Source organism: Mirounga leonina, unplaced genomic scaffold (genome assembly GCF_011800145.1).
Source record: "Mirounga leonina isolate KUSES-001 unplaced genomic scaffold, KU_Mleo_1.0 Mir_92, whole genome shotgun sequence".
In the NCBI taxonomy this organism is placed as follows: domain Eukaryota; kingdom Metazoa; phylum Chordata; class Mammalia; order Carnivora; family Phocidae; genus Mirounga; species Mirounga leonina.
In genome coordinates this window covers 26,684,063-26,704,775 of record NW_023270852.1, presented here as the reverse complement: position 1 = coordinate 26,704,775, position 20,713 = coordinate 26,684,063, and the positions used below count along the sequence as shown (strand labels likewise).

The 20,713-nt window shown below is 36.2% G+C and overlaps 1 protein-coding gene across 1 annotated transcript in view; it reads right to left on the bottom strand.

Annotated features, from left to right (window-relative positions):
• The window catches only part of TMEM135 (transmembrane protein 135), a 264,244-nt gene that overhangs the window by 162,727 nt on the left and 80,804 nt on the right, over window positions 1-20,713 (bottom strand). The window contains exon 5 of the mRNA XM_034995060.1: window positions 9,445-9,510. Within this exon, the coding sequence (XP_034850951.1) occupies window positions 9,445-9,510 (66 nt within the window). The remainder of the gene's footprint in view (window positions 1-9,444; window positions 9,511-20,713) is intronic.

Sequence of the window (20,713 nt, the reverse complement as noted above, 5' to 3'; positions counted from 1 at the left end):
GACTTCCAATACTATGTTGAATAGCAGTGGTGATAGTGGACATCCCTGCCGTGTTCCTGACCTTAGGGGGAAAGCTCTCAGTTTTTCCCCATTGAGAATAATATTCGCTGTGGGTTTTTCATAGATGGCTTTTATGATATTGAGGTATGTACCCTCTATTCCTATACTCTGAACAGTTTTGATCAAGAAAGGATGCTGTACTTTGTCAAATGCTTTTTCTGCATCTATTGAGAGGATCATATGATTCTTGTTCTTTCTTTTGTTAATGTATTGTATCATGTTGATTGATTTGCGGATGTTGAACCAACCTTGCAGCCCAGGGATAAATCCCACTTAGTCATGGTGAAGAATCCTTTTAATGTACTGTTGGATCCTATTGGCTAGTATTTTGGTGAGAATTTTTGTATCCATGTTCATCAGGATATTGGTCTGTAATTCTCCTTTTTGATGATGGGGTCTTTGGTTTTGGGATCAAGGTAATGCTGGCCTCATAAAACGAGTTTGGAAGTTTTCCTTCCATTTCTATTTTTTGGAACAGTTTCAGAAGAATAGGTATTAATTCTTCTTGAAATGTTTGGTAGAATTCCCCTGGGAAGCCATCTGGCTCTGGTCTTTTGTTTGTTGGGAGATTTTTGATGACTGCTTCAATTTCCTTAGCGGTTATAGGTCTGTTCAGGTTTTCTATTTCTTCCTGGTTCAGTTTTGGTAGTTGATACATCTCTAGGAATGCATCCATTTCTTCCAGGTTATCTAATTTGCTGGCATAGAGTTGCTCATAATATGTTCTTATAGTTGTTTGTATTTCTTTGGTGTTGGTTGTGATCTCTCCTCTTTCATTCATGATTTTGTTGATTTGGGTCATTTCTCTTCTCTTTTTGCTATGTCTGGCCAGGGGGTTATTAATCTTGTTAATTCTTTCAAAGAACCAGCTCCTAGTTTCATTGTTCTGTTCTAATGTTCCTTTAGTTTCTCTTTCATTGATTTCTGCTCTGATCTTTATGATTTCTCTTCTCCTGCTGGGTTTAGGCTTTATTTGCTGTTCTTTCTCCAGCTCCTTTAGGTGTAGGGTTAGGTTGTGTACTTGAGACCTTTCTTGTTTCTTGAGAAAGGCTTGTATTGCTATATACTTTCCTCTTGGACTGCCTTTGCTGCATCCCAAAGATTTTGAATAGTTGTGTTTTCATTTTCATTGGTTTCCATGAATTTTTAAAATTCTTCTTTAATTTCCTGGTTGACCCATTCATTCTTCAGTAGGATGCTCTTTAGCTTCCATGTATTTGAGTTCTTTCCGACTTTCCTCTTGTGATTGAGTTCTAGTTTCAAAGCATTGTGGTCTGAAAACATGCAGGGAATGATCCCAATCTTTTGGTACCGTTTGAGACCTGATTTATGAGCTAGGATGTGATCGGTTCTGGAGTCAAAATGAGTATCTTGTAGACAGCATATGGATGGGTCCTGTCTTTTTATGCAATCTGCAGCCCTGTGCCGTTTTATGGGAGCATTTAGGCCATTCACGTTGAGAGTGATTATTGAAAGATATGAATTGTCATCATGTTGCCTGTAAAGACGTTGTTTTTATAGATTGTCCCTGTAAATTTCTGTTGTATATCACTCTTGGGGTCTTTCTCATTTTATAGAATCCCCCTTAATATTTCTTGCAGGGCTGGCTTAGTGGTCACATATTCTTTCAGTTTCTGCCAGTCTTGGAAGCTCTGCATCTCTCCATCCACTCTAAATGAAAGCCTTGCCGGATAAAGCATTCTTGGTTGCATGTTCTTCTCATTAGTACCCTGAATATTTCTTTTTAGGCCTTTCTGGCTTGCCAGGTCTCTGTGGATAGGTCTGACGTTATTCTGATGTTTGTCCTCTGTACGTAAGGAATCTCTTCCCCCTAACTGCCCTTAAGAGGGTTTCCTTGGTTCTAAGATTTGCAAGTTTTACTATTACACTCCGGGGTGTTGGCCTGTTTTCCTTGATCTTGGGAGGGGTCCTCTCTGCCTCTAGGACTCGAATATTTGTTTCATTCCCCAGATTAGGGAAGTTCTCAGCTACGATTTGCTCAAATACATCTTCTAGTCCTCTCTCTCTCTCCACTCCCTCTGGGATTCCAATTATTCTGACACTGGAACACTTCATTGTGTCACTTATTTCTCTGATTCTGTTTTCATGGATTCTGAGTTGTTTTTTCCTGGCCTCCTCTTTTCCCTTTTTATCTATTATATTGTCTTCCAGGTCTCTTATTCTCTCTTCTGTCTCAGTTACCCTAGCTGTTAGATTATCTAGATTGGCTTGGATCTCATTGATAGCATTTTTAAGTTCTGCCAATTCCCCTTTTATTTCTGCCCTTAGAGACTCTATGTTGCCATTAATTGATTTCTCCATTCTAGCCATTGTCTTCACAATTGCTAGCCTGAATTCCATCTCCGACATCTTGGTTATATCTGCATCCATTTGTAAATCTGCAGCATAAGTCATAATCTCTGAGTCTTTTCTGTTTTGGGGGCTCCTCCTCCTAGTCATTCTGTTGATGGCTGTTTGAGGGAATGTATAGAGTCCAAATTATTGACCAGAACCCAAGCAAGGTGGACCTCTTTTCTTGGGACCTTAGGGTTGCTGGCTTCTTGTTTTCTCAGCCTGTCTTCTGTGGGAGGGGCCTGCCGCGCTGTTACTCAGGCAACCCTGTTTGGGCGGAGTTGCCCTGCCCACCTGTGGTGGGGGATGGGCTCAGCGGGAATCAGTTTTGGGGCTTTTGTTGTCTGGCGGCTTTCCGCGTCTCTTCCCCGAGTTAGAGCAGAAGAGACCATTTCCAACCCTCTGCCTCAGAGCAGAGAGATCGCAGTCTGTTCTTCAGTGAACTCTCCAGGCCACACCGTCTCCTTTTCTGTCCATGCTGCTATAAACTGCAGTGGCCTGGGTTGTGCGCCCCTCCGCAGCATTCCCAGTCCTGCCTCCAGGTTGGGGCACATCTCTGCCCTTTGTGCTTCTAAAACCGCCAGCCACTCCCAGTTCGCGCACGCGACCCCGCCGCTCTGGTTTCCATCCCGGGGGCTGCAGTTCTCAGGCACAACCCCACCACTCTGAGTTTCTGCCCCGGGGGCTGCCCTAAATTCCTTTCCCCACCGCTACCGGTCTGCAAGTCTCTGCCCAGTCCCCAGCGCGCAAGGCTGTAGCTCACCAGCAGTGTAGAATCCCTATGGCCAGGCACCCTCCCGCTGCCGTTTATCCTCCGATATCTGCCCACGGAATCACGGCTCCCCACTTTGTACCTCAAAACCAACAGCCTGTGATACTCTGTTTGTAGAGATCCAGATCTTCTTACATCTCAGGCTGATTTCGTGGGTGCTCAGAGTGGTCTGGTAGATATCCAGCTCAATTCCGGGGACCAATTGAAATAGGGTCCCCTACTGCTCTGCCATCTTTCCCCCCTCTGGCTGACCAAAATATTTAAAGTCTGTCTTTCATTACCAATTCTCAGTTCACACACTGTTATAAATAACCACAGTCCAATAATCTCCATATACTCACAGTAATATAGAAAATGCTCAATCGTGTTTAATTAAATAAAAAAGTTATCAGTGTACCTGGATGGCTCAGTCAGTTAAGCATCTGACTTGATTTCAGCTCAGGTCATGATCTCTGGGTCATGAGATTGAGCCCTGCCTCAGGCTCTGCACTGGACATGAAGCCTGCTTAAGATTTTCTCTCTCTCTTGGGCGCCTGGGTGGCTCAGTTGGTTAAGCGACTGCCTTCGGCTCAGGTCATGATCCTGGAGTCCCGGGATCGAGTCCCACATCGGGCTCCCTGCTCAGCAGGGGGTCTGCTTCTCCCTCTGCCCTCTTCCCTCTCCCCTCTTCCCTCTCGTGCTCTCTGTCTCTCATTCTCTCTCTCTCAAATAAATAAATAAAAAATCTTTAAAAAAAAAAAAAAAAGATTTTCTGTCTCTCTCTCTCTCTCCCTCTGCCCCTCTCCCCACCCCACCCCCACTCTCTCGCTCTTAAAAAAAAAAGTTACAATTTAGGATAGGCTAAATTCTAATAGGGTTACATTGTGCCAGATATTGTGCTAACTGCTTTATACATATTATCTCATTGGTTTCTTACAAAGTAATGCACCAAGTGGATGCATTTATCCCCATTTACAGAAGAAGACACTGAGTAGTAAGGTCATAAGTGGCAAGTTATGGACTCAGCCACTAGACTGACTATATATAAAGCTTCCTCAGAGCAGAAACCATGTTAGTTTTATTACAACCCAGCACCTAGTATAGTGCCTGACACTCAATTAATATTTAGGGAAGAAAAGGAAGGGAAGGGACACTAGTGCCATGTGTCAGATCTGTCTTTAAGATGCTCTCAATAAATATTTATTCATTTAATCAGATTTTACCATCCACTAGTTCCCGGCATTCACTGGGCACCAGGCCACAGGCTTCACTATTTGAAATACTAACACTTTGCTTATTAAAGGCTGAACATAGTTCCTTAGGTGGTATTAAAAGAGAAATAGTAAAAATAAAATATTTAAGAAAAAAATAAATGCAATTGTAAAAATATAAATGTATGAAAGCTTACTTCCAGATTTCTTTATATAACGAATTTTCATTCACAAAGAAGAAAAAAATACTTAAAGTATTAGACTGAATTGAATACAATTTTTAATAATTTCAAAAATGTTGGAAATGTATCTTAATATCTGAATAGTCAGTAACTTTGTGAACAAGACTGAATATCAAATATGTAAATTTCAGTCTCTTCAAATAGTCAATTCATGAAAAAATTTGATGTCAAAAAAATATATCATTGTATTACAAATTTCATGATTTTAAAATAACATAGCCCCAGTATTTATTATACATATAAATCTGCATTTATGGTTATACTTATCTTAAACTGACAGTTGATTAAATCGAAATGGTATTTGCCACATAAGTTCTAAATAACTCTATTACTGGTTCATCAGACATATACTAAGATCCTTATTATGTGTTAGGCAGTTGCTAAGCCTGAAGAAACAGAAATCCATACCAAAGAGTTCCTATCCTTACTGCAGGAATTATACCAGAACAAAATATTCTCTATTAGTTATGTAAAGCATGTTCCAGAAAGGTAAAAAAAGTTTCCATTCTAAAAAAACATGCAGAATACCTAATACCACACAGTGATATAAAACAAAACTAGATACTGGGTCAAATCACCTATCCTTCTTTCCAAAAGAGCCACAAACCATGCTGCTGTGTTCTGCTTTATATATAAAAATCTTTAAATACACTTCAAACTCCTTGCTATGTCTTCATCTGTTTCATCTTAAATTGTGTGTTCCTTGGTTTCAGACGTAAGAGTGAAAAATACTTCTTTAAAATAGTTTACAGCAGTGGCTAGGCATTAAAATTAGTAGATTTTAGTAGCTCTGTATAATAGATAAGTAGTTCTATAATAGATTAGTAAATCTAAATAAATATAGATACTGGAGCCTTAAGCTAGACCCAATGTACAAAGTCTTTGGGGATGGAGCCCATGCACCTAAATTTTATACAGCTCCATGAGCAGTTCTCATGTATAGTATAGGCTAAAAGAACCACATTTTTAAAAATGGGGGGGGGGGGGCATCTGGGTGCCTAAGTCGGTTAAGCATCCAACTCTTGATTTCAGCTCAGGTCTTGATCTCAGGGTGGTGAGTTCAAGCCCTGAGTTGTGCTCCACGCTGGGTGTAGAGTCTACTTAAAAAAAGGGTGGGGGGCTGGCAAGGGGGCTATACAAACCTGTGTAAAGCAGAAAATGTTAAAGCTGTATAGGACCTTAAAGATCAACTAATCAATTCATTTTCTAAAGTACGAATCTGAAATTGTGAGAAGTTAAGTAAAATGTCCAAGACTGCATAGTTATCAAAGCCAGGAAGAGAACTCACATGGACTAGCATGCAGACTAGTACCCTTTCCAGCACACAAAGCTGGCTATTCCACTTGGGAGGGAGATAAAGTATTAATTCTTGATTCATTAGCTTAATCAATATAAGCATTCATATAGTAAATTCTCAGGGAAATGTGAATTAAAAAAAAACAACTATAGCTGACCCTTGAACAACATGGAGGTTAGGACACCAACCCCCAGCACAGTCAAAAATCTGCATATAACTTTTGACTCCCCCAAAACTTAACTACTAATAGTCTACAGCTCATTGCAAGGCTTGTAACATAGTCAATTAACACATATTTATATGCTGTAAGTTTTAAAAAAAATTCTACCCAAAAAAACTGCTTCCTAACCTATGTAATTTAATTAAGATAAAAAAGATCCAGCCCACATACAAGACTGTACAAAGAACATATCAACATGGTTAGACATTTAGTGACTAAACAGAACTGTGAAGTGTCAGTATTTTTCTCCATTCATTTTAAACCACATATTTCTCTACACAAAAGAAGAGGGAACACTGATAATCAGAATGCATTAAAAAAATTATGGCTGATTACATAATCTTAGAGGTCTTAGCTACTCTGCTATTTTTCAGTTGTCAAGCTATAGGATAACTGAATAATTAGAAAACTTTAGGTAAGTGAATTAAATTGAGGGATATTATACTGTATAGTGGAATGAATGGGTGTTAAGAGTTAGACTGGCGCTCAGATCCTAGCTCTCCCATTTCCTAGCTGTTTGATCACAGGCAAAATGTTTAAATCCTCTGAGCCGCATTTTATCTATAAAATGAGACTAATAATTTCCCCCTTGCAGAGTTGTGATGAAGATATTAAAAAAGATAATGTGTCACTCCTTTGCTTAAATCCTCCAATGATTCACTGTAACTTATAAAGTCAGTTTCAAACTCCTTCAAAAACTATCTGCTTATTTTCTGAGAGAGGAATCATGTTTTCTGGTCTCAACATTTCTTAAAACATCCAAGTAGAAATGCCCAATAACACAAAGTGTAGGCTTAGAGTCAGAACACAGGGAAGGGTAGACAAGCAAAGTTCAGTGTCATCATCCTGCAACCAGTCAATAACTTACTCAAAGACTGATCTTTTCGTAATTTGGATATACCAGTCTTTATTCTTCCTACTTGATAGCATTGTCATGGAGTTACTTCTTAATCTCTGCTTAACAGAAATTTTCACAGTAATGGGTTAGAACAATTTTTTAAGTGCCCTAGGACAAGTAAACTGCTTACCCTTCTCCTCCCTTAGCATTTCATAAATTTTCCACTATGACAAATATGGTGATTTCAGCTTCTGTTTAAATAATCCATTAAATTGTTAACCTTTTAGTTTTTCTCCTACTCCCAAATGAATTCTCTATTGTTGCCTTGATACTAAAATTTAGCACATTCCAAGTGGAATCTGGGCTCTAGTTACTTCCAGACTCAATAGAACTAAGCATTTTCTACTCTCTACCAGACTTTTTTTCCAGGTATTCATGCAATTGTTTCCTCAACTGGAGAGTAAGCACCTCTAAAGGCAAGAACCATGTTATATCATCTATTTCCACAGCACTTAGCCCAGCAGCTCCAAAAATCTGTGCCACTTGTATATACACATATTTAGTAATATCTTTGTTTTGTTTTGTCTTAATTTTATTATTTTCCAAGTCAAATAATTAAATTAAAACTATTTTGTAGCCTATCCTAACCACCATTTACTGAATACTTACTACACGTCACTGTATTTTTTTAAACTACAAAATATTGTATTTTATCAACTCTAACATATGAGAGACTTAGAAGAAATCTCACAATTACTATGAGGTATCACTGATTAGAAAACACATACCATTTTCAGAGATCTTAAAATGTAAAAGAAAAAATGTGCATCTTAACAGTTTTAACCTCACTTTAGAAACTGAAAGTGAGAGAGTGCTTAATAACTCTGTCCAAGGGGTGCCTGTGTGGCTCAGCTGGTTGGGCGTCTGCCTTCGGCTGGGGTCATGATCTCAGGATCCTGGGATCGAGCACCGCATTGGGCTCCCTGCTCAGCAGGGAGTCTGCTTCTCCCTCTCCCTCTGCCCACCCCCCAGCTTGAGCATGTACACTCTCTCTCTCAAATAAATAAATAAATAAAATCTTAAAAAAACAAAAACAAAATAACCTCTGTCCAACATTAATACCTCTTAATGAGGTTAGTAACCTGTGGCAATCCCCAGTAACTGGTAACTGGGAGGAAGAAATGGATCAAAAGCCAGCTATTTTAACTACTTCCTCTCCATTACATAAAATATGTACATATCCAGTGTGTTGATATGCTCAAAAGATTACTTTTAAAACTGTCTTGCATACATTTCCCCAACCTTCTTACAAAAGAAAATAAAGTTCAAAATGCATTGCCCCCCAAAAGAAAATACATAGTAATTACTAAAATCTGAGATTCATTTTGACATATTCTAGGCAGACTAATATGTCTGACTTTATTAATGGGAATATTTTTCTTCTCAAAATGGCACCACATGCTGCAGTTTGTTGAGAATACAAAGGGATCAGTTAAGTCTTTTTCATAGACAAAATACATATTACAAGTTAATTCCAAAGTGCCTTGCCAATATACAATTCAACATTTAAGAGTATACGATTTCCAAATGATTGTACATTTTCACCTAACAAGCAGATATAGCAATCGATAAAATTTATAATCATACAATAATACAATTTCAGTTAACTCCTCAGATATTCAGTCACTTCTACTAAATATTTAGGTTATTGAATTATAAATACTACATTAAATAACACAGAATTTAATTCTAGAATAAGGAACTATTCTATATTTTATCCTTAAGTATTTTCTAGTAGAATAGAAAAAGGAACATGGCAACGTGACATCATATTCAACCTCAACTTAAGTATGTCTTAGTGAGAAAGTGAATTAAGAAAAGGCAGACAGAGTGGTAATCAGGCTGGTAATAATTCTGGAATGAAAATTTATTTCAGTAGTAGCATTTTTTTTTAAGAATTGGTAGGAGCATTTAGAAAAGTGAAAACTTAGAATCTTAAGTGAGCCTCAACTATAAAACAAACAGACTAAATTCCATTTCTCCCACCTTCTCTCTCTTGTTTCTCTCTCTCTCTGTGATAAATGTCAACATTACAAATTATTTTATCCTAAGAAAGAAGTATCAGATCTGTAGAACACAGAATAAAAAGAAAGGAAAAAGCACAGGATTATTTTCACTAAATATATATATATATATATGCAGAAGTTATTATTAAGTAAATTGTCATTTTCTTTTAAGAGTAAAAGCAATTGGTAACCAAATATTAAAAGAGTTAGCAATTTGCTTTCAACCCAAGATCTGGTTCCAGTATGACCTAACTAAAACAGATTTATAGGTCAGATTCACTCAGTATTATGTATATCATGTATTTCTCAATTTGTTATATAAAGTATCACAGAATTCACTACATTTTATGTTCTAAAAACAGCATACTATGAAATAAATAGTATTTATGTCAAAATTCTCATCTTACTTCTCCATTTCTTAATGTTGTGATGGTTCCTCTTGCTACTGCCATTCTAAATAGTGTTTCTGTGGCCTGTGAATTAAAAAAGCAAAAAATACATCATTCATAATCTGTACTCAATTGTATAACCCCTCCAAACTGTAAAAAACATCCATTCCTATTACATTTCCAGCAACTTCTGGAGAAGCATCAATAAGTCACAATAAGAGCTACATGATCTCCATCATATTTCAGAAATATCATTTTCAGAATCTCTTACTTAATGACATTGAAGATCTCAAACAGAACTGTTTCGAAGGTTATTTTGATCTGCTGGTATTCATCCATGTCTACAGAGTTTCAAATTAGTACACTTAGATAAATTTAAACCTTAGTTTGGTTAATGAAGATTAAGTAAAAAGCTAGTACTTGGATTCAATTCAGAAATTATCATTTATTCTGATTTTTTAGTTCCAAGTTCAGTTCAAATCACTTGACTGCTACTGAAATACTGACAGAAGATGAAATAATTCACTGATTCCATATATAAAATAACACCCCCCCAAAATTATTGCTTTCTATATACTAACAATGAACAATCCTAAAAGGAAATTAACAATTCTAAATAAGCTTAACCAACAAAGCAAAAGATTTAGTTGTTCACTGAAAACTACACACACTACTAAAAGAGATAACGGAACACATAAATAAATGGAAAGGCATCCTGTGTTCATGAACTGGAAGACAACTGTTAAGAAGTCAACACCACTGGAGTGCCTGGGTGGCTCAGCTGTTAAGCGTCTGCCTTCAGCTCAGGTCATGATCCCAGTATCCTGGGATAAAGCCCCGCATTGGGCTCCCTGCTCAGCCAGGAGCCTGCTTCTTCCTCTCCCACTCCCCCTGCTTATGTTCCCTCTCTAGCTGTGTCTGTCAAATAAATAAAATCTTTAAAAAAAAAAAAAAAAAAGAAGAAGAAGTCAACACCACCAAAAATGATCTGTAGGGTCAATGTGAATCCTACCAAAATCCCAATGACTTTTTCAACAGAAATACAAAAATCCATCCTAAAATTCACACAGAACCCAAAGGACTCCAAATAGCGAAAACAATCTTGAAAAAGAAGAACAAAGTTAAAAGACTCACACTTCCTGATTTCAAAACTTATATCAAAGCTATGGTAATCAGTGTGGTACCGTCACAGACAAACATATAGGTCAATGAAATAGAATAGACAGCCCAAAAATAAACCTTAGCATACATCACCTAATGACATTCAATAAGGGTACCAAAACCATTCAATGGGGGAAAGGACAATTTTTTAAAGAAAATATCCACAAGCAAAAGAATGAAGTGGACCCTTACCTTATACCACATACAAAAATTAACTCAAAAGGAATCAAGAGCCTAAATATAAGAGCTAAAACTATAAACTCTTAGAAGAGATAACAAGGGAATAGCTTGATGATTCAGTGTCTCGTGAGGACCTATTTCCTGTTTCCTGGATGGCTGGAAGCAAAAAGAAGCAAGCTCTTTCTCTACTCTCATAGGGCACTAATCCCATTGGTGAAGGCTCCTCATCTAGTTTCAATTACCTCCCATTGAGGGGTGGGGTTTTGACGTTAATCTGGGGGCAACAAAAACATTCAGTCCATGAAAAGGTATTCCAGTCAGACGGGGCAAGAAATACAAAGGCCAGTAGGTGAGATCATGCTTGGCATGGACAAAGATGAGCAAGATAGCCAGTGAGGCCAAAAGAAAAAGGTTTCTTGAGAGTGTGGTTGGGAAGAGAGGATACAAGTTCGTCTGTTCAATACGTGCTTCTAATTTTTAACCTGGTCCAAAAGAATGCATTTCCAACCTTCACTAATAGAAAATAGAACTCAAAGGATGCTCTGTAAAACATAAATTTTAAAGAATTAGTAATTCAAAAAAATGAACAACAGAAAAGGGCAATCCTAAATTTAAAAACTGAATGCACCTCTAAAGAAATCCGAAGGGTGGGAGGGTTGGAAACCTGGAGGAAAATGGAATAAAACTGATATATGTGTATGAACTTAGTGTGACCGGTGTAATATAAACAGCAGTGTAAACACATTAATATAAATATAAGGAAATAAATAACAGAAGAAATACGTAAAAGGTTGTAAGTGGTTGCTGCTGGGTTGTGCATCAGAAGAGGTAAAGAAGAGCACTGCTCTTTTTCCATTAGCTTCGCAGCATGCTATTTGACTGTTTACACTACATAGACATCCTTAATCAAAACTTTTTTTTTTAGCTTTTAAAGGTTGATTTTAAGTAAATCAAGAGTGTCCAATTTTGGAAAGAGGTCAAATACTTTACAATTTCAATTGAGTGGTGCCTATAAGAATAAAGTCGAGGACTGAATAAAAGGATATAAAGGATATAAAGTGTACGCAAACTCCTTCAAAAAGTTTGACAATAAAGGTAAGAAATGACAATGAGTTGTTGCCAGAAAAAACAGGGTTGAGAGAAAATTGAGGACAGTATACTTTTAGAATAGGAGAGATTTAAACAAGTTTTTAGAGGCTAAGTAGAAGTCAGTCAGGTGGAAGAAGTTTAGACACAGGGAGGAAAATGGATTCTGACAGAAGGGGATTCCTGTGGAAGACAGGATCAAGAGCACACAGCAATCTGTCAGCTACGTTAAAAGGGAGAAGGTACAAATATAGAGAAATGCTTTCCCTCTCCCTCCCTCTGCTCTTTGCCCTCCCCTCTACCCTCTTCCCCCACACCCCCAACCTACCAGACAGGATAATCCTCTGAGAATGACAAAAATACTGACTGAAAGAAAGATGGGGGTGAGAGTAAAAGTAAAAGCAAAGCAGAAGGTAATGGAACTGCCAAGTAATACAAAAAGCCCAACTAAGGCTCAAAGTCATACATCTTTGTTGTCACAAAGCTACACAGTTACAGAATTAGAAAGCTAAGAAGACTGCAGTTTAGAAATTATCAAGGAAAAGTAAGCAACCCTTGACAGGATAGGAATTAAAAAGTAACAACTTTCATTTCAACTTCATTGGTAAAATATAGCATGTAATTTATCCATAAAAGCAAAATTTTTCTAACATTTTCTAAATGAGAAGAGCAATCTTGAGAACACCCCTATACATACACACACACACCCCAGAAAAGGGGGAGGCGGCAGGTGGATATCTACACACTAAGTTAGAAAATAAAAAATCTTTTAGAGCAAACGCTGCTAAATTTACGATATGAATATAATTCCAATTCATAATTCACTGAGAGAGTTAAAATAGGCCATTGATGGAAAAGGAAAGGGGTTATTCATATAACCATACAAAAAAACAGATTTATAATGAATGATTTTGCTATGACAAATGAACTTTACTAAAGCATATAGAACTAGATGTTGAAAGATCTATTCACAGAAATTGTTACTGAAGGAAAAAAATTTCTCACCAATGATGTATTTGCATTTTTTCTATTCTTAATGATATGTACATTAAATTACATCTTTCATCTTCCTATTTTCCTATTTCGTTTTAAACCTTATTTAATCTAGTGATGTGATTAACAGTATTCATCTACGTCAGGTTAGCTACTGTATATATTTGAGAAGCAAAAGGTGACAGGCAGAGGCAGCAAGCACTTGGGATAAAGTATGCAACAACTTCTCTAAACCAGATCAAATTATTTGCTTTTTTGTGTCTCAAAAACCCGAGGTAGTGTGAAGATCTAATTCTTCTTCTGCACTTTCTCCAGTAGAAGAATACCAAATTCAATCTTTTGTTTCCAACTAAACTGGTTTATTTCATCAGCTCTTCCCACCAACGTTTTCAAGGATGTCTCATTCTAACAGTACTCTGTCAATTCAGCTCAGCTTCCTTTGATTCTATAGGGAAGCACTGGAGTGTACAACATTCTTTTGACCTCTACTAGAGAGATTGCTTTTAATTTACTTGTACCCAAACAATGTCTAACAAGTGTCAAAAACAATGAGATACAGGGCTATCTCTTAGCATTTGTAAATTGACCACCAGCAAATTATTCATTGAAATTTCCTTCTCCTTGAGTTTTGATAACAATTAAAATGACTACTACAAAAACATTCATTAAACATTTTCCGTCAGTGGCAGGGTAAAAAACATCTATAGGTCCTTATTTAAAAATAGGTTACCAAGAGAGACTGCTTTTTTAAGAGTGTTAGATAAAAGAGACTTAGGAGACATGAAATCTAGATGTAATAAATGCAAAGTTCTGGGTTGGATCCTTGTGTTTGCATATGTGTACAAATTGAAAAAGAGCCAGGATTTATAATGTGTTGATAACAGCAGTAGTCTCTGGATGTTTTCCTTTTTCCTTACTTTCTAACATTCTACTATACACACACACACACACACACACACACACTTTTGGTAATAATAAAAAGGAAACAAAAAAAAGTAATTTTTGCCACACTAAAAGATAAAACAGATTTAAAACAGAATTTTGGAACAATGTAAATGCCATAACACAACCAGTACTATACTGAGTAGCGCCTAAAGTGAAGATAACCAAAATTCAATAGAGATTCATCCTTTATAGTCCAATAATTTTTCATTCAATAACCAACACAAAGTAAGCAAAATTAAGAAGAAATATATCTATTAAATATATATCTATTAAATATGTATCTATTTAAAGTATATAAATATACTTTACCTTGAAAAGCAGTATAATAGCTTTAAAGCATATTACAGTAAGACTTCAGTACATTAATTTAATTTGAAGTTTACTGATATAAATACAAAAGTTGTATTTAGCAGGCATTTACTTCCTATTAATTAAGCAACTGGAATTCTAGTTATCTTATTTCCACTATTTGCAATCTGGGCAACCTCAGGCAGATCATTTAAACTCTTCAAGCTCTGACCTCCTCTGTAAAAAAGGTAACAGCTAATATCAACCCAGCTTCTTGTGTTGGTTAATGTGAAAAGCTCAGTAAAGGGCTAGCTAAATACAAAATAGTGAATCCAAGATCTAGCTTATAATAGCACTTTTGCAATGAAAAGATGTTTAAGAAATACTAATTTTGATTTTTTAAATGTAAAAATAAAAATTGGACTAATGAAAGACTAAATATGAATGAGCCTTAATCATACCTGTGAATCTTAAGAACAAAAAATCTATGTCAAAGAGTCACGGCACTTACTGTTCTGTGAATATCTCTTGATTGTCCTGGTTTGCCAACTAAACAGAGAGATCCTGGAGGGCATGAATTCAATCTTTTATTTATGTATTCCCAGCACCTTGTGCTATGTATGATAATTAGCATAAAGATTAAGAAAAGTAGGTTTTAGAAACAGATTGTTGAGTTCAAATTCTAGCTTTGCCATTCGTAAACATATGATCTTGGACAAGCAACTTCACTTCTTTGAGCTCAACTTCATCATTAGCAAAATAAAGATAATAATGGTACATTACTGAAGGAAAACTTTCACGTGCTCAATAAATGATCATTTTGTTACTATTAATATCTCACAAGAAATGCAGAATTCCAATTCTACCTTAAAAAATCAGTCATCAATTGCAATTAAAAATGCAATTAAAAACCACATCAGATGGCAATTAAAAATGCACTATATAAAACAGTCAACCACAATTAACACATTAATGCCAGATGGTCATTTATTTATGCTAAAATTCTTGACAGGATAACCAGAAAGCAGAAAACTTACATTATTTCAAGATTAATTTAGTAAAAGTCTCAGAAATCAGGCAAAATTTATTCCTGGGCTCTTTATCCTAGCCATAGGAAAAAAAAAAAAGATTTAAACACTGAGGTTTTCAAGCCCCAGGTATTTTCCTTCTTATGATGATAAAAGTACAAAATTAAAAAACAGAAAACCTGAGCATTAGCTATCTGCTTCTCACAAAAGAAGACGGGGCCCAAGTGAGCCACCGAATGTGTAGGGAATTAATCCCTGGCTGTTCAGGGGGTTTTCTGTCTTTGCTGTCTCTTGACTCTGGCCCAAAGATAAGCCCGTTACAAGATGAAGCATCCGCAGTACAGGTAGTTAACACTGGAAAAGAAATGCTGCTTTTCTGGCCAAAGGCATATGGAAAGGGATCCTCTCCTTTAGTGCAAAGATAAAAGGAAAAATACCCATTATATTTTTCACTCTCTTCTCTAGCTACTCTGCCCTAAAAGCATGCCCTGTTCGGTGCGTGCAGCTATGACAGTGGTGCAGGCAGCTATAATGCCAAGAAAAACCCTGTCCTTCTGAACACAGGACCAGGAAAAGGAGGCCCAGTGAGGCAGAGAATACAGTGGTAATCCCAGAAAGGAAGAGCTAGAAAAGGCAGATCCTCTAACTGTATCTGTGTTTGAACTGGCACAAAGACAGGGTTCACCCCAAATCAGCGTTAAGCCCTGAACAGACCCAAGCAGCAAAGCAAAGGCTTTGAGAGGAGAACTACAATTAAAATACCACCCAGGTACTAGCATGGCCCATGAGTGGTGCACAGAGAGGACAAACCCAAAGCATCACAGGAAAGATACTGAACATACAACTACTTGGACCTACTGCCCACTGAAGATGAAACAGAATTTGTAGTCCACACCAAACTGGTTGACTGCTTACTACTAACAATAACGGCAGCCAACAACAAATCAACCCTCTCCAGAGGATTTTAACAGGACCCAGAGTTTCCCAACATGATATTCAAAACATCCTGGATCAATCTAAAAGTACTCAACTTGCAAAGAACAAAAAAATCATGACTACTTCTCAAAGGAAAGACAATCAGATGTTGAAATTACCAGACAAAGCCTAAAAAGCACCTATTAACTACGTTCCATGAGGTGAGGTTATTACACACACTTACTATGAATGGAAAGAGAAGTTCTCAGCAGAGAAATAGAAACTATTTCTAAAAATGGATATTCTGAAACTTAAAAATATGATATGTAAAATGAAAAATTCAGTAAATGTTAAATGATCAAGATTTCAAAAGATACTTCATCAAAAAGAAAAATAGATATATCAACATATACATAATATATGCATGCATATACACACAGACATATACTTGTGAATGGACAAAAAGCCAATAAAAAATGTTCAACATCATAGTCCTTAGGGCAATGCAAACTAAAACCACAATGAGGTACCACAACACATGAGACAGACGGCTAAAAGTAAAAAGAATGACAATGCCAAGTTATAGTGAGAATATGGAGCTACTGGAACTCTCACATGTTACTGGTAGAAATACAAAATGGTACAGTCACTTTAAAAAGCAGCTGGGCAGTTTCCTATAAAGTTAAACATAAACTTACCATAAGACCGAGCAATTCTAACCCTTGGTATCTACCCAAGAGAAATGAAAACATATGTTCATTTATATGAATTGTAGAAAAGCCAAAATTAGAGTGACAAAGAGCAGATTAGTGAATTGCTTGGGGCCTGGGACCTGAAGGGGAGGGAACTTATTGCAAAGGCAATTTTTAGGGAGAGAGAACTATTCTGTATCTTAATTAGGGTTTTAGTCACATGACTATAAACATCTGTCAAAACTCATCAAACTCTGTACTTAAACGAAGTGAAGTTCATTAAATATAAAGCTGGTTAAAAAAAAAAAAGAAGAATGCACACCTGCCTCCCTCCCCAGAGCTGTTCTCAACTAATTGGTAACTTAATTCCGACCAACCATTAGGAAAAACCTGGATACCACCTTGATGGAAATTATTTTTTGAAAGGATATTTATATGCTTTAGTTGCATATTTCATCTTAAATTCATATAAACTGAGGGCAGAAGTAGAGGTTGACCAAAGCAGAAGAAAAGTGGCAATAATACTCTAGCCAACAGTAAATTCAAGACATGAATAATCTAGGACAAATAAGACTAATATGAGTCTGCACTCATAGGAAGACTGAGGGAACCAAGAAGAGTAAATTGGTATGAAAACTCTGCATTCCATAGAAAATTCTACATATGCTACCAATAATGGTGTACTTAACTTAATATTACATGTAAAAAACTGAACAATCAGCAAACGAACATCAGCCAATCTCATCTTCACATACAGGTGAGCATTCGTGTACCTGTGTTTCCAACCACCATTTGTCCAATCAGAAACTTGAGTAATATCTGATTCTTTCTGTTCTTTCACCAATGTATAATACTTTACATAAGTAATAGTTATTATAGTACTATACTTAAAATAATTATTATTGTATACTTCTTACAGTAATTACTTATTGAGCTAAAATTCTCACTAGACTATAGGTTGTATTTCACTCATCATTAAACCTCTAGCACCAGCACCTGAGAAACACTCAATAAATGGTGAATAAATGCAAGAATCAACAGCTAATGAATAAGTAGTTGTTTGGAATACGTCAAGTAAGAGCTTATTTATTGATAGTTTGAGGATTTATGCTTCACCACAGTGTGAACAAATATGTTCTAAACTGTATTATAACAATTTTAAATGCTGAAAGTATAACTCATTAGCCTGTCATGTTAATGAAATCAACTTGATCTTTTTAGACATCATAAATATCATAATCTGTTTCCATTCAGTACACAGGAAATATGCATTACATATGGAGACAATGGACCTTAGCAGTGGTTTTAAGGTTATAAAGAATGTTACTTCTGTTTATAGATGTGGGTTGGTAAGTTATCCAGGAATTTAAACAATAAGCAGATGGTTTGTTTCCAAACTGATAGCAGTCATCTGGCTCTAAAGAAGAGTGTATTTTTGTAAATATATGTTCTGTCATGTTCTATCCAGTGTGACATGATGAAATAACATACCTGCTTTTCCTCTTTGAACATAATAAAACTTAAGAAAAGCATGTGTTTTTCCCCCCATAATGTTATCTTCTTAGACTCAGAGTCAACACAAACTAACAAAGGATAACAAATAACACAAATGCTTAAGTTTAGACTTCCATTCTATTTCATAACAATAGAGTTGAGTCACTCTTTCAGCTGAGTTTTCTTTTTTTTTTTTTTTTTAAAGATTTTATTTATTTATTTGAGAGAGAGAATGAGACAGAGAGCATGAGAGAGGGGAGGGTCAGAGGGAGAAGCAGACCCCCCGCTGAGCAGGGAGCCTGATGCGGGACTCGATCCCAGGACTCCAGGATCATGACCTGAGCCGAAGGCAGTCGCTTAACCAACTGAGCCACCCAGGCGCCCTAAAGTGAAATTTCTATAGTTATTTCAGAGTTTTCAATGTTTGGTTTTACACTCTACCTACACATTATTTCTCACTATGATAAACAACTATATAGCTTGCTCTGCCCCACTCCAAGTGTTAGGAGATGGAAAAAAAAAAAGTATGATTGTACAATATTATTACATTTTCCAAATATGATATATAATTGACTAATATACAAAATATTTATGTGTATGTTTCTCATAATCAAAAATTGTTATAGTAAATTACATGTTGCTAATTTTTCTCAGATTATTTTTTATATTATACCATGTGAACATAATATTTTTAAAAAATCACAGTTGTTTAACTCCTTTCAGTATTTTGGGATGAGAACTGCAACCAACTGCATAAAACATAGCTATTAGGACTAAGAACTGAGACTACATATAGTTAATAGGACTTAGTTGCTTGTTTCTAAGAAATCTTTGCCCAGGAAAGATAAAATTATAAACCAATAAATATTATCACTGCTCACCTCAGAAAACTAAAGCAAAAACAAAACAAAACAGAACAGAACAACTGTTGACTGGGGCTAGAGGATGCACTTTCTAAGTAGCCTACTCTCATGGCTGGCAAGTCCTGAAGACTATTGGAAGGAGGATAATTTCTTTCCTACATGGAGCTCTTTGCAGGATTTTTGGTGTCAGAACATGGCAACTGGCTTCTTCCAAACTGGTTAATATAAAAAAAAATTCAGTGGAAGTAATTTTTAATAACTTCGTCTAGCCTTGCAAATCAAGTAACATCTTTTCCACCGTAGTCTAGTCACTACAGAGGAGGTACTAATTTTGGCTCACATTTAAGGGGAAGGAAAACAGGCTTCTGAAGTGGGGAATGTCAGAGAATTTGCAGGCATATTTTAAAACCTTCAGAGAATACTGTCTGTTCTATAGTTTGCTCGGGTAGTGTTGATACAGAGCAAAGCTACTATATTGTATATCTTATATTCAGTCTTATGTTAATGATTTTAACAATTTGAGGAGTATTTAAATTCCTTATGTAGCTAATCATATAACTGCAAGAAATGGCAGTTTTATCATTTTACCATCAATGCTTACCTCATGTTCCTTTTTATTATTCTTTATAGTTATCCAGAACTTGGGATTGTATATGAAATAGTAGAGGGGATAGTCAGAATAGTGTTGAAAGTATTATTATTTGTATACTTGTTTATTTTAATATTTAGGAAACCTTTCTCAGAGCACCCCAAAGACCAAACTATTTCTCAAAGCCCAAGTTATGCTGACATTGATGTCTCTGACCATCTCAGGACACATTTCCCAATATAGGGGAAAGGTCTGGAAGACATATCTGGTAATATGAAAATAAAATACTTATAAATATCTTTATAAGAATACTTAGTACTATTTGAAAAAGTTATAAAGTACCACTATTACACAACATCAACTCTAAAGACAATTATGTACATTATAAACTAGCAGATAACTTCTGCCATGATTTTTCTTCATTTACTGCCCCATGTGGAAGAGAAAATCCAATCAAAGCTGGTAGTTCAGGTCTTTATTCAAATGCTGCATGTAAGAACAGCTCTCATATGAGTGTTCTGCGGGAGCAAGGATCTTAAAAAGAATAGGTGCAGTAGGTAGGGGCAGCAAGCCTGGGGTCATAAGCCTGAAGCTGCTTGAAAATTTTGTTTTAGCAAGAGGGGTGGAGAAGCATAGTTAGGGGCTAATATCTTGAAAATATCCATGGAAAATTTGTAGTCTTTTATAATTTCGTACACCATATCCTCTTGCTCATTCCTGAAATATGACTACTAACTATCAGCTGAGTTTTCTTAACCATGAAATGGTGATAATACCAAATATTATAACTGAGAGCCTGTTTAACTTCAAATTAGATCTAAATTTCACCTTTCATTTAATTAGCATATAAAATATTTTTAAGTAGGCAAGTATAGTATATGTAATAAATAATTATTAGACAACTATATAACATCCCTCCCCTTCACTTCTTTCCTCTGTTCTAACAAATGTTGATTTTCTTTTTCTTTTATTTATTTTTTTTTAGAGAGGGAGAGAGCAAAGGAGAGAGAGAGCACAGGGGAAAGGGGCAGGGGGCAAGGGAGAGAGAATCTT